The 14,779-nt window shown below is 33.5% G+C and overlaps 1 protein-coding gene across 1 annotated transcript; it reads left to right on the forward strand.

Moving 5' to 3' along the window:
• Positions 1–1,583: 1,583 nt before the first annotated feature.
• Positions 1,584–2,495, forward strand: LOC147801035 (uncharacterized; the record flags this gene model as incomplete). The annotated part of the gene is made up of 1 exon (XM_087155728.1): positions 1,584–2,495. A coding segment is annotated over one exon (912 nt), but the record flags the coding sequence as incomplete, so codon positions are not given.
• Positions 2,496–14,779: the final 12,284 nt, after the last annotated feature.

Below are 14,779 nucleotides of genomic sequence, written 5' to 3' on the forward strand. Positions count from 1 at the left end.
GAGAGCCCGTCACAAAATGAACGATCTATAGACTCTGTAGTTTTGTTTTTGTGGTATTGTTCATCTTTCCTTCTGTTTCTCATGTTATTGTCTGTTTTTTAATTACAGTTGTCTTGCGATCTGCCATTGCAAATAAAAAAATTTTTATCAGTTTTTTAATATTTTTCATGCTAACTACTTTCTTATTTTACTTCATTTCATTCTAAATATTGAAGAAGTAAGAAAAAAAAAATAACTATTGGAAAGATGACATTGATTTTTAAGGATCTTCAATCTTTTGTACTCGAGGGCCACATATGAGCTAAATAATATAAGTTAAGAAATTACTTTGTCTGAGAAGAACAAATTGAAATTGAGTAAATTCTATGTCATTCTTGGACCGAATACATTAAACACTTTTAAAATTACACCTTTACAGGGCTCTTATTCATTGGGAAAAAAGAGAGTGGACAAAAAGTCAAGAGAGAGATACAATTTTTCTCCAAAATTTGGAATTTAGAAATTAGAGGATAAGAATAGATTGTTGTAGTATTTGGGAGTTGATCATATAACTCTTATAGTGTTTTTAGATTTCTAAAGTGCAATTTAGTCAAGTGAATTAGAAAATTAAAATAAATCTATCTTGAACTGGGGGAAAGAGAAATAACAGATATCATCAGCGCATTAGACAATGAGGATGGAAACGAAAACAAGCACTCTGAAAAAGAAGAGATTGTAGATGATAACTAATGTTAGCCATATAAAACTGCATGTTTCAGAACAAAGAAACATTTGAATGAAATAGAAGAAATAAATCAACAAAGATATAAGTTTCTAATAGAAAGGAGTTGATCGTGCACATACATGCCAAGTCCTGGAGATTGAAATCAGTCTTGAGAAAAATCTTTGGACCAAATTCCATCGATATCTCTTTCCAATTTGTTTATTTAAGCTGTTATTTCTTGAAATTGTATCATATTTTCTGTTTGAAATAATAAAAAAAAATTATGAAAATGTTATTTTTCATAATTATTGCAAAATGATCAAGTAATGATGGATGAAAAATGATCATGTGGCATCAGCCAGATTAACTGTAACTGTATAGTAACTGTTTAGTTTTAGTTTCAGTTTACATTTATGTTAAGTTTCAGTTTGTGTTTGTGTATCTCGTTAAGTTGTAATTAAATGTGTTTGCGAGATGCTAGATCCTGCTCATTTATTTAATATGTACTGAAATAATACATAACAACACATGGTGGCAGCGGTAAAAGAAAACAAATTAACGCAGTAAGTTTGACTCTCCTTCGATATTCCAAAATTGCATCATGACATCAGCTCCTGCTTACCACATAACGCCGCCAGAATCATTTCCTTTTTCGATTCCCTCGGAATGGCCTAAATGGAAACAAAGATTTTTACGTTTCCGAACTGCTTCTGGACTAATAACAAAAACAGATGAGGAACAAGTGGATGCTCTCATATACGTCATGGGTGATAAAGCCGAGGACATATTTCTTTCGCTCAGTATATCGGAAGAGGATAAAAAGAAATTCCAGGAGGTTTTGAATAGTTTCGACACTCACTTTGTTGTTAAATGAAACATAATATTCGAACGAGCTCAGTTCAATCGGCGAATTCAAAAAGAAGGTGAGTCTGTCAACGATTTTATTACTGCTTTATATGCTCTTGCTGACAAGTGTGAATATGGTAATTTACATGACGAATTGCTTCGTGACCGTATAGTTGTTGGTATTAAAGATCAAACTTTAAGCGAAAAATTACAACTTGATTCTGAACTTACCCTGCAAACTGCAATGGACAAAGTGCGTCTTTCGGAATCAGTTAAGAAACAACAATCACTACTAGTTGAAAATTCTACAGTTAATGCTATTAGTCAAAAGAAGAAATATAATAAAACAACTAATGCAGACAAAAGTAATTTTCATGATTCGAAATATAAATATCAAGATTCGAAAACTAATTATCAGCGAAAAAATTGCAAATGGTGCGGTAAACAGCCACATGAAAAAAGAAACTGCCCAGCAAAGGACTCAAATTGCAGAAAATGCAAGAAAAGAGGACATTGGGATAATGTTTGTTTATCTACTATTAAAAGAGTCAATGAACTTTGTGATGCTGGTTTTGTAGGACTAGTGGGAAGTACACAAAACACAGATGAGTGGGTTGTTCCTATTAAAATACTAGGAAAATGCATCCAATTTAAAATTGATAGTGGTGCAGACTATTCTGTTATTCCAAGCAGTATTGCCTCCACAGTACTCAAACATGCAGAACTAAAAAGTGCAGATAAAGTGATTTTTGGCCCCGATAAAACACCCTTGAAGTTAATGGGAAAACTGCTTGAAAATGTTGAATATAATGGAAAAAAGTGCTTAGAAGAAATTTATGTTATAGAAGGACTCCAAACATGTTTATTAGGAAAACCTGCCATAAAAATTTTTTGGTCTTGGTCCCAATATCCAATCTCAATCTGTGCTCAACATTACAAGTTTTAATCCTTTTCATGAATTTCCTTCGTTATTTCAAGGACTTGGCTTACTGAAAGGAAGTTACCATGTTGAACTAAATAGTGATGTTAAACCATATGCCCTAACTTCTCCACGCCGAATTCCAATACCACTTCTGGAGAAAACTAAACTAGAAATACAGAGAATGCAAGAATTAAATGTTATTCAGAAGGTAGAAAAACCTACTGATTGGTGTTCTCCTGCAGTGGTAGTACGAAAAAAAGATGGAAGTGTGCGAATATGTGTTGACTTAACGACACTCAACAGAAGCATCAAAAGAGAATGGCACCCATTGCCAACAACAGAATACAATTTATCACTTTTGGCTGGGGCGAAAATCTTTTCGAAATTAGATGCAAACTCTGGGTTTTGGCAAATTCCTCTCGATGAAGAATCTTCATATCTCACAACATTCATCACACCCTTTGGCAGATTTCGTTTCTTACGTCTACCATTCGGAATATCATCTGCTCCAGAACATTTTCAACGTAGAATGTCACAAGCTTTAGAAGGTCTTCCTGGTATTATATGTCACATGGATGATATACTCGTCTGGGGTTCAAATCAAAAAGAGCATGATGAACGTCTAACATCTACTTTAATCCGTCTGAAAGAAACGGGAATCACTCTTAATAAACAAAAATGCTGTTTCTCTGTTAAATCTATAAAATATCTTGGTCATGTCATTGATGACTCAGGAATACACCCAGATCAGGACAAAGTAAAAGCCATGCAAAATTTCAGAAGCCCAACAAACAAAACTGAACTGAAACAGCTACTTGGAATGGCAAATTATTTAGCAAGATTTATTCCACGATTTTCAGATATTATGGCGCCTTTGATTTCTATGTTATCCACAAAGAATAAATTTGTTTGGAACTCTCCTCAGGAAACCGCACTAAGAAAGTTAAAAGACATGTTGTTATCTGAACCTATACTTACCATCTATGACCCAAACAAACAATCAATTGTTACAGCCGATGCTTCTTCTTATGGATTAGGAGCCACACTGTGTCAGAAGCATGATTCTACAATCAAGGTGGTAGCTTATGCATCCAGAACTCTAACTCCTACTGAACAACGTTATGCTCAGATAGAAAAAGAAGCCCTTGCACTTACATGGGCATGCGAAAAATTTTCCAATTATCTAATGGGTACCAAGTTTCTTTTGGAGACAGATCATAAACCTCTTGTCCCAATACTTACTAGAAAATCTTTGGATGATTTAACACCTCGCCTACAACGTCTCAAAATGAGGCTCATGAGATATTCTTTTGATGTTTTCCACACTCCTGGGAAAAATCTTTGCGTAGCAGATGCACTATCTAGAGCACCACATCAACAAGAAACTCCAAATCTGGAATTGGAAGAGGAAGTTGAAGCTTTTATCAATCAAGTTTTAGAATCTGTTCCGATGTCTTCAGAGAGACTTTCCCAGATAAAACTAGAACAAGAGACTGACTCAGCATGCAATATGTTGATCAATTACGCTTCTCAAGGTTGGCCAGAGAAAAACCAGATAGTACCATCCTGTTTACCCTTTTGGCCTCTAAGATATGAAATCTCCATACAGAATGGCTTGTTAATGAGAGGAAACCGAATAATCGTGCCAAATAGGCTACGACAAGAAATATTGGGCAAAATCCATGAAGGGCACATGGGAATTAATAAATGTCGAGCTTTAGCGAATTCAGCAGTATACTGGCCTGGCATCAGTAAACAAATAGAGGAATTAATTCGGGACTGTCCTTCATGTATACAGGAAGCTAAAAACTGTTCTGAACCTTTGAAACCAACTAGTTTTCCTCAGAGACCATGGGAAATTGTAGCTATGGACTTATTTAAACTCCATGCAGAATGGTATTTATTAGTTACAGATTTTTACTCACGTTATCCAGAAGTGGCAAAACTGGATAGTTTAACATCAAAAGAAGTAATTTTACACTGCAAATCAATTTTTGCCAGACATGGAATTCCTAATGTTGTAAGATCAGATAATGGACCACAGTTTGAAGTTACTAGAACAGCCGAGTTTCAAAACTTTGCAAAAGTATATGGTTTTAAGCACATTACTTCAAGTCCAAGATATCCTCAAAGCAATGGTTTTGTTGAAGCAGCAGTGAAGATAATTAAATTAAGATTCAAAAAGTCTAAAGATCCTTACTTGGCTTTATTGAGTTATCGGACAACACCTTTAAAGAACGGCTACAGTCCTGCTGAATTGTTGATGGGGCGTCGACTACAATCAACCTTACCTTTAGCAATTTCACTACTTCAACCAAAGCTAATAGAGAAGGAGATACTGGAAGAAAAAGAAGAGAAAAGAATAGAAAGACAGAAAAAGGATTATGATCGGAGGCACAATGCTCATGAATTGAAACCAATACATCCGGGTGACAAGATATGGATAACTGATAGGAAGGCTGTTGGAACTGTACAGAGAAAAGCTGAATCACCAAGGTCATACTTTGTTAAAGAAGGCAAACAAGTGCTTCGACGGAATAGGAAACATTTGATTCCAGGATCTAAACTACAGATTCCACCGCTAAACGATGATTTAGAGGAAGCTCTTTCAGAAAGGGATAACAGAAGGAGCTTACCAGAAATAACGGATCCAGATCCTACAGTGTTAACTCAGAAGAAGGATGTATCTCCAAAAACTGTTGTGACTCGCTCTGGAAGAATTGTGAAAGCTCCCAATAGACTAAATCTTTAAAGGGGGGAGATGTGGCATCAGCCAGATTAACTGTAACTGTATAGTAACTGTTTAGTTTTAGTTTCAGTTTACATTTATGTTAAGTTTCAGTTTGTGTTTGTGTATCTCGTTAAGTTGTTATTAAATGTGTTTGCGAGATGCTAGATCCTGCTCATTTATTTAATATGTACTGAAATAATACATAACAACACACCATACTGCTGTACAAGAATGAGATTTCTGATTAAGTTACTATTCCTTCTCCCCCATTGCATTGGTATGTTGGCCGAAGATAAATCAATATTTATTTTTAATTATATTGCTAGCATGAAAAATAATGGTGGAGCAAAAAATAAGTAGAGATAATGGTTTCAGAAAAAAATTACACACGATTAGCTGCTATTTTTGTTTTGTTTGCTAAAAATTCATTAAATAAAGAAGAAAAAAAAAAAACTAATGATTGAGGGCGTTATCACGGAAAGGTAAACTTTAGGGTCAGTGAGTTATAAATTTCTGAAAATTCCAGCAAACAATGCTGCACCATATTAATTTGTCAAAAAAATAAATTTTGTCTTGCCTGGGGCCCCCTTAAAATGGATTTTTTGAATATATATTAGAAAAAAATTAAGAAAAACAATGATTTCAAAAAGAAAAAAAAAATCAATTTCAAATATATTTGTTATGATTATAAAATGCTATGATTATTTTTAGTTCTAATTTAACAAAATAAAGTAAAATTCAATTTATTATTATTTATTTTAATTTTAAATATGCTTTCTTGAATGGAAAGATATATAAATACTATTATATTTGAATAAATAAGAAATATACGAGGAATTTTTTTTTATCTAAGGGCCCCGCGTGCACTTAATCCGGCACTGGGTTAGGTACACTGCTTCCCGCCAACCGCCATTTTATTCTCTCTTTCTATATCAAAATGTGTTAGCAGATTTAATTAACATGTATGATATAAATGTATTCTCAAAGTATGTATATATACTCTTAATTAAATGTACTGTACTGTTTATCAATAGTGTAAAAATACAGAACAAACCAATGATACAAAAAGAGAAAACTTTACTTCTTCACCTGAACGCTTCCCCATTCTCAGTATTGGTTAGGAGGAGAGGAGGGTGCAAACCCACTTATAGAACCTCTGCTGTTGTGTCCCCTAAATGTTGTTTTTTCCTTTATATATAGGGACCACACCTAATCTTTGTGAACTAGTTTACGTTATGTCAATGAAAGCTAGACTTCTTTCCCTGAGTATATTCTTTGTGCTTCATTCGATCCCGAGAAAGAAATGACTCATTAGTTTCGCTATTTTTTACTAGCTTATTTTAAGTATTAACGAAATAACTGCATGCTTTGAAAATAATTATTCCCTGAGTCCCAAATCAGTTGCTACATTTGTCCGAATCGAAAAAAACTGTCACATTTCAAGTAGGTGGAGTTATAAATTACTTCTGAAGCAGTTTAATAAATCGATAACATTAAAATCATTCTACTAATGAATTCCTAATTCATTAGATAGTTTTGTGTGTTTACTGGTGATGGAGTCCTTAGAAAATGAGGTGTGGCTTAAGAGCGTGCGAATCTTGGACTTATGAAACTAATTTGGTACTGATTTAAGGAGAGAATGCTTAGTAAGTATGTTGATTGATAGCATAGCCCCTGAAATTTCGGGAAAATATTCAAACAAAGGCATAAAATCATCAGAATCAATAATTAGTACAGAAGTATTCAAATGTAGCAACTAATTTGGGCCAGAGGGAGTATACTCTTTATAAAAAGTATTCCACTATAGTGTAATACTTTTTTTTCTTAGTTTTTATTACAGGAAATTTTTTTCTTTTCTAATATATTTTATTAATCTGGTATCAGATTTACTTCATAGCCCGGATTGACTTACTTGTTAGCGTGACTTAAAAGTTACGACTATTTAATTAAAATATTTAAGGTCACCCCCTGCCCCTGGAACCATTAAGAGTAACACTTAGTACATGAAAATTCGTTATTTTGTGTATCATTTTAAAGAATGTGTTTTTGTTTAGTTAAATACTAAATGTGAATGAAATCGCTCTAATTGTTCCTTAAAAATAAAATTTTAAAAATATGACTATTTTAAAATTTGATAACTATTCAACCGATTTCGTCCAAATTTTGTATTTTGTCAAATGAAATTATAATCTTTAAAATCATTTTAAAATTTTTGTATATGCCAATTTAAAAATTTTCGACCATTATTAAATAAAATGATAAAAACTAAAAATTGATAAAAATTATTTTTGCATGTAATTACATGTGGATAAGAAAAAAAATTATAATTTCTTGCAAGGCTTAAGCGAATTAGAAATTTTTTGTTGTTGATTCGTTTGGCGAAAGAGTCGCTCTAAGCTTTCGACAGTTCTTATGACCAAAATATTGGCAACATATTTTCAAGATTGCGGCTCCCCTCCCCAATATATTGAGGAACAGAAATTCTTATCTGTCGAGGAAAAAAAGTTAAGTTTATTCAGAAAAAGTACGTTTTTGTATCTTGATTCATATTTCATGACTTAATAGTTAGTACTAATTAACACACCCCTTACTAATTAAGTACATTACTAATTAAATACACCCCTTCGAACTATTAAGATTGACATGCGCGTGAAAATACGATCATTAGAGCAAAAGTATTTTAGGGTGATATCTTTCGTTTTTTGGTGTGTAGCTAAGAACGATTCATTTATTATATCAAGTATAATTTATACTCATCGATTCTACAATAGATGGCAGCAGTATATCGTTTTAGATTCATCTACCTTTTTAAAGAAAAGACATTAGAAGATTTCATTTTATCAGATGTGCACTTGCGCGCTCTCTTTGAAATCCAATAATTATGCAACTCTTATAATTTTTAAAAATATTTTTAGATGATTATAAATAATATTTGGAACGTGTCATGTTGAATCTATTCCTTAAATGGGAGCAAAAACATCATTTTTCGGTATATAACACTAATGCTCACTGTTTCTTATTTTGTGCACCTTAACATAAATAATTTAACACGTGATAAGATATTTGTTGAAGAATTCAAAATGTTGTTAAAAATGTAAATCTTTTCTCAAAGTTTATTGATTGGGTAGGTTTTAATTAAATTACCGAAATTGTTTGTAAAAATTTCTAATGCCCACACGTAAAATTATTTTTTAGAAAAAAAAATGTGTAGTTACGATATACGAAATATTTTAATGAATATTTGCCCTTTGTTATCTGTACCCTTCTGAGACAATTTCTCCTTATGCTCTTGGATATGGACATTTTGGTTTAAAAAATTATTTATAATCTTATATCTTTTAAAGAAATTCCGTTCTTTCCATAGAAATATAGCAAAATAAAGAGCGTTTTTAATTTTTAAATTCCACATAATCAGAAACTTTTGCTTTTAACGTAAAATACTTATGTAGTATTTGAACTGAAAATCTATTTCAAATTTATTTATTCAGCTCAAATAACTGATTCTGTACTGAAATTTCTTTTTAATTTGAAATAAAAATTATATTTTTTCGTTTCATTAACGCATTGCGTTCATGATTAAAATTTTATTTTCATCCGCAAGCATTTAAATGCAAAATTTTAATGATATAAAAATAACTCTTTGGAACTGTTTTCTTTTGTTTAGTTTCTTGCTGAATGAGATATTTTTTCAACTGATCTTGGATATTTTCACGCCACTGATTTCCTATCTGCCATCGATTTCTCTAACCAAGCTGCAGTTTCTTTAATTGACATTCTTAGTTAATTTTTTGTCGAAATGTACAAGTTTAAAAACTTTATATCTGGCAGAGGGTCGCATAAATTTTGTAACAAACTTCTAAGGAAGTTACGGCACATCATCAGGATTAACCAAGTTTCCTACGCACTTTTAATACATATGATGAGCCCCAATTCCCCTAGAACATTTAAGCGAATCCTTGTACCAGGTAAAGTTTTTAATCTTAAAAAAAAGTAGACAAAAAATAAAATTTTTTTGAAAAAAAAAATCTATAGCGTTAGAAGCAAAATTTATTTCAGATTTGAAATTCTCATACACGAATTACGCACGATTAAGCATTTGCCCTGAGTATAAGTATTTGAATTGCAACGAAAAATTTGCTCCCCAGTATAATTTAGTGATTACTACATAGAATACATAATTTCAATTATTAACTCCTATAGAATCCACTGGTTCACATCCCGCAGTGGACTGATAGTTAAGACACGGCTCCCAGCAGATCACCGAAGTCAAGCATCACTGGCTACGGTCAGTGTGCGGGTGGGTGACCACTTGGATCAGTCTGCGTAGGGACCGAGGGTGTGCGATATTGGTCCTCGTTAAACTGTTCTACCGTAAAGTGCTCGACTTCGCGTGCAGATCGTCGGGCTAACGAAGCGGGGGTGCCATCCCCTCTGCAGAGGATCAAAATTGCGATGGCATGTCTTCGGATCATCCTCAGGGGTGTTACCCAGACCGTCGCCAATAGCCCATGATGCAGCTCCAGTGCGACATAAATTAACTACAACAACAACAACAACATCACATCAATTGAAAGGATGGTGGTGGCACATTTAAAGAAGCTTACTTTTGGAAAATTTACTGCCAACCGAAAATGGGGAAGAACAAATACACTATCGGGCCAAAAGTATCCGGACACCCAGTGGTATGGACTTAGAGCGTCCTGAGGCACATCTGGACACCTAGGGGTATGGACTTAGAGCGTCCTGAGGCACATCCGGACACCCAGTGGTATGGACTTAGAGCGTCCTGAGGCACATCCGGACACCCAGTGGTATGGACTTAGAGCGCCTTGAGGCACATCCGGACACCCAGTGGTATGGACTTAGAGCGTCCTGAGGCACATCCGGACACCCAGTGGTGTGGACTTAGAGCGTCCCGAGGCACTTTCGGACACCCAGTGGTATGGACTTAGAGCGTCCTGAGGCACATATTAATGTGATGCTTGTCCCCCTTTTGCATCGATGACAGCCTGCACACGTCTGGGAAGGCTTTCCAGCAGTTTTTGATAAGTAGCCATAGGAATTGACTCCCAAGCTTCCACCACAGCTGAAGTGAGGATTGTTGATTTGGCTGGCTACTAAATCTGCTCTCTTATTCGTCCCAAAGGTGTTCTATGGGATTTAGATCGGGATTCTGAGAAGGCCAGTCCAGTTTTTGAACACTCATTTCGTTAAATCACGTCTGTGGAAGCCTCGATGTGTGAATGGAGCAGTTATCCTACTGGAAGAGAAATGGGCCTTTCTCGAAATATTGCCAGAGTTGGGAGTGCATCATTGTCCAGAATGTCCACATACATCTCAGGGTTCATGTTTCCAACCACAGGAACTAACGGACCCAGGTTAAACCACGAGAAATATCCCCACACCATTATGCTTCCACCACCATAACAACCGGGTGTCCAAATACTTTTGGTGCATGTAGTGTGTATTAGAGGGATTGATTGTGTGGAAAAAGATCTTAAATGATGACAAGGGAGCCGGTAGAATAATATAAAAGGGGGTGCAACCCTTTAACAAATTATCCCCCCCCCCCCAAAAAAAAAATTAAAATATTATGTTATTACATTTTGTTTTGTTATTACATATACTTTCATCTGTTAATTTTTTTTAAGATACATTTCTTCATTGTTAACAAGATATTTATAAAAAAACATACGAATTTCTTGTACTTGCAAATTTTGCTACGAGAAACTGTACTGATGGCGCTGGCATAGCTACTGACTTTGAAACACAAATAACTACAGACAGTAGTTTCGTACACTAACGTGTTTGTGCACGCTTAACATTGGTATTTATTGCGTTGATGACGTTTTACAGTTGTGAGAAGTCAGTTTGCGTTCTACACCTTTGTTAAACTAAATAACTAATAGAAAATATAATATAAATTATATTTTATTAAATGAAATTCAAAAATAGAGCTTATATATCTGCCAAGTTCGTGCATGCTCAGTGTGCATAAGAAAAGAATGAGAGATGACTCAGAATTCATTTAAAAAGTTATAAGCAGATTTGGACAGCAAATAAGACGATTACAATTCTTGTTTGATTAAAATTTTTTTGAATAGTTATGTATCAATAATTACTACTTAATTATTTGTTTTTGAAAAAAAAATATTTTTAATAAGAATTTTTTATAACAATATTGTTTTTCTGTATCGCTTTAAATTTTTTTTGTAAAAAAAAAAGCCAGGGGGGTGCAAGTGCACCCTCTTGCACCCCGCTGCCAGCTCCCCTGAATGATGGGAATAAATAGGTGGATAGACCTAGTTTCTAATCGAGCTAGGTGGGAACGACTTGTTGAGACGGTTTTGGCTTGTAATAGGCTTTCATGCTGATGGAAGAAGAGGAATCGGAAAAACAAACTAATACAAGTTAAAATCTCAAATAATAGTAAAATTTCAATTTATGATCTTCAGAAACTTCTTTCTGAATTTTTGATCATTCTGTTTAAAATACACCCATCAAATTCTTCAATTGCATATGTCATATGAATTTTTATTTTGATGAAAAAGTCACAATGAAAAATATAGTTGATGAAGCGTTCGAAAATATTTCGTGTAAAATGAAAAGTTTGTTTTCGAAACATTTGAATTTAACACAAAATCATTTGTTTATAATAAAAAGAGAAAGACGGAATATCTCCACTCTTATTTTAAGATTAAAACCGATTAAACTTTTTGCTTGTTTTCGAACGGCAGCGTCAGAACATCTTGAAAAGAGCTCCAAAAACTTCACTATTCAAATATTTTGAAGTTAAAATATCTAAAGTCCAACAGCGACCGAGTGGGTGATTACTCTGATTAGTCTGCGAAGGGAACAAGGGTGTGCGGTATCAGTATTCGTTAAACTGTTTTACTGTAAGGTGCTCGACTTCGAGTGCAGATCGTCTGGCTACCAAAGCGAGTGAGTCATCCTCTTTGCAAAGAATAAAAATTGTGAAGGCATGACTTTGGATCATCCTCCGGGGTGTTTCTCAGACTGTGGCTATCAGCCCATAATGACTGTAGTGCTGACGTAAAATATCCTCATTGGTAGACGGATCATGGTTTAGAGTCCCCTGGCCATCAGATTAATTGTGGAAGGTTTTCGTTGTTTTCCTCTTCATGTTGCGCAAAGGCGAGTTAGTTTCATGAAAAAGTCTTCCCCGAAGGCAAATTTCTTCCAATATTTGATCCAAGAGTTTCCTTGTCTTCTGGAATGGGTTCAAAATTACGAGATATGGAGTAGAACATTGGTAGTCGTAAACTCTAATTTGTGTCTGCTGTTCAGCGACAGTTATAAAATATATAATTAAATAGCCTATTATGCAGCTCTGCGACGTAAATAAAGTAATACTATTTACTACTCAAAAATATAGAGCCATAGTGTTACAGGAATATAGATTTATGTTTAAATAAATAAAATCATGTATAGTATATATTATGTAATAATGCAGAAGAGTGATAAATATTAATTTAGAAGTTAAGAAATAAGAATACTTTAATCTGTATCCTGCTTTTAAGTAAAATTTTCTTAATACTGATATCAATGTATGGGAAGAAAATATGATAAATATTATTTACTAACCTTCTGCGGAAGTTTTAGTTATAATTTTAAAAATTGATTTACTGTTTTACAGATTAGTTTTTAAACAAAAATATGTTTCTTTATATTTGCGTGAACAAACACAATAAATTCATAATGATAATATTTTGAGTTAAAGTTCATTTTTCCTCTAATAGATAGCAGCATCAGCAGAAGTTTTTCTCTGTTTCTTATTTTGAACGGTATATCTATGTAGCGCCATCTGCTGAGATTTCTCTAAGTTTATTTAAATTAAAATAGCATATTTATAAATACTGAAGTTCGATGAAGAGATTTTTTGAAATGCTAAAGTCAGATTTTTATTATTTGTATTTAATTTTAGATAAAAAGAAAGGAAATCAACTAATCAGCAAATCAATAGCAGCTACGATTTTAGAAAAAATGGGAGTCAAGAAATGTTTACTATTATGTATATTATATTAAAATTTGCAATGAATATGCAAACTAATATTTAAATATAAAAATGCTTTCTTTTGCTTATCATTTTTTTATTCCTCAAGTGATTTTTCTTCATACAAGTTTCAAAATTTTAAAATAATACACTTCGAGGTCTGTATTTATATATTTTTTCCATAGTTTTTTATTGATGTTGATTTGCCTATCTATACTAGAAATGTAATGATTATGTAAACAGCGTAGCTTTGGAATTTAGAACTCAAACTTGTACTTTTACTGAACGCTACCTTGTACTTTTGTTGAACCTTGTACAGGCGTTGAACAACCAACTAATTTTTGGTCTTACGACTTTCAATATTCAACTCAGTACTTGTAATTAACAAGGGAATTCCCGGATCAAACTAAATGTTGTACAATAATTATTGTTTTAAAATATAACTGTTCAATTGTTGTATTATGTACAGCTGTAAATTTGTAACAATTCTTAAGAATACATATTTTTTTAAAATTTATAACAGGCGTTGACCAGGTAACGCAATTTTGGGTCTAGGATTATCAATGATTAAATCCATTTAGTAGTTAGTACCAATTAATAATCATGTACCGACCACAGTGTTGACGCAAAATATCCTTAGAGGTAGACGGATCATGGGTTAGAATCCCCTTGCCATCGGGCTAACCGGGAGATATTTTCATGGTTTTTCTCTTCATGTAATGTAAACGCAGGCTAGTTCTATCAAAAAGTCCTCCACATAGGCTTGTTTGTCCCAGTGCTTGATACAGGGGTTACCTTGTCTTCCGAGCTGGGTTCAAAATCACAAGACTACGATGTTGAACATTGACAGTCGTAAATTCAGAATTGGGTCAGACGTTCCACGTTATGAAATAAAATTAATAAGCATAATCCCATTGTCTTCAGGCTAACCGTAAGAGGTCTTCGAAGTTTTCCTTTCCATGAAACGCAAATGTGGGTTAGTTCCACCAAAAAGTCCTTCACGAAGACTAGTTTGTTACGATCCAGGAGTTCCCTTGTTTTCTGGGTAAGGTTCAAAATTATAAGGTTACGGATTTGAACATCGATAGTCATAAACTCAGAACAGTGTCGGCTGTTGAATGCCGGTTATGAAATAAAATTAACAAGCATTTTTTTAGGTCAATGCTATGAACTATTAAGAATGGCACTTTTTTATGGCACTGACTGATATTTAATACAGATAGGAATGGAAGCAGCAGCTACGTGTATTCGCACTGAATTATCGTATTTTACGTGTTTTTGATTTTTTTATATAAAAAAAAGAGAAAAAATTCGGGTGTATTGAAATGAATGTGAGGAAGTGTATATTTCAGAAATTAAAACTTAAAATAACATTAGCATTAATAAACCTAATTATAAAGTTTCCTTAGCATAATAAAGAATTTTTTGAAAATATTTTTTGCTTAATGCCAGTTTACTGTCTTAAAAAATTATCTGAAAAAAAAAGCACTTTAGAAAAGACACTAATTTTTAAGAAATACTGGGCAGATCCTTTTACATTTTTAAGTAACTAAAATAGGTTTT

The sequence above is a fragment of the Parasteatoda tepidariorum genome, chromosome 12, assembly GCF_982258835.1.
Source record: "Parasteatoda tepidariorum strain Cologne lab strain chromosome 12, Ptep-v5.0, whole genome shotgun sequence".
Lineage (NCBI taxonomy): Eukaryota > Metazoa > Arthropoda > Arachnida > Araneae > Theridiidae > Parasteatoda > Parasteatoda tepidariorum.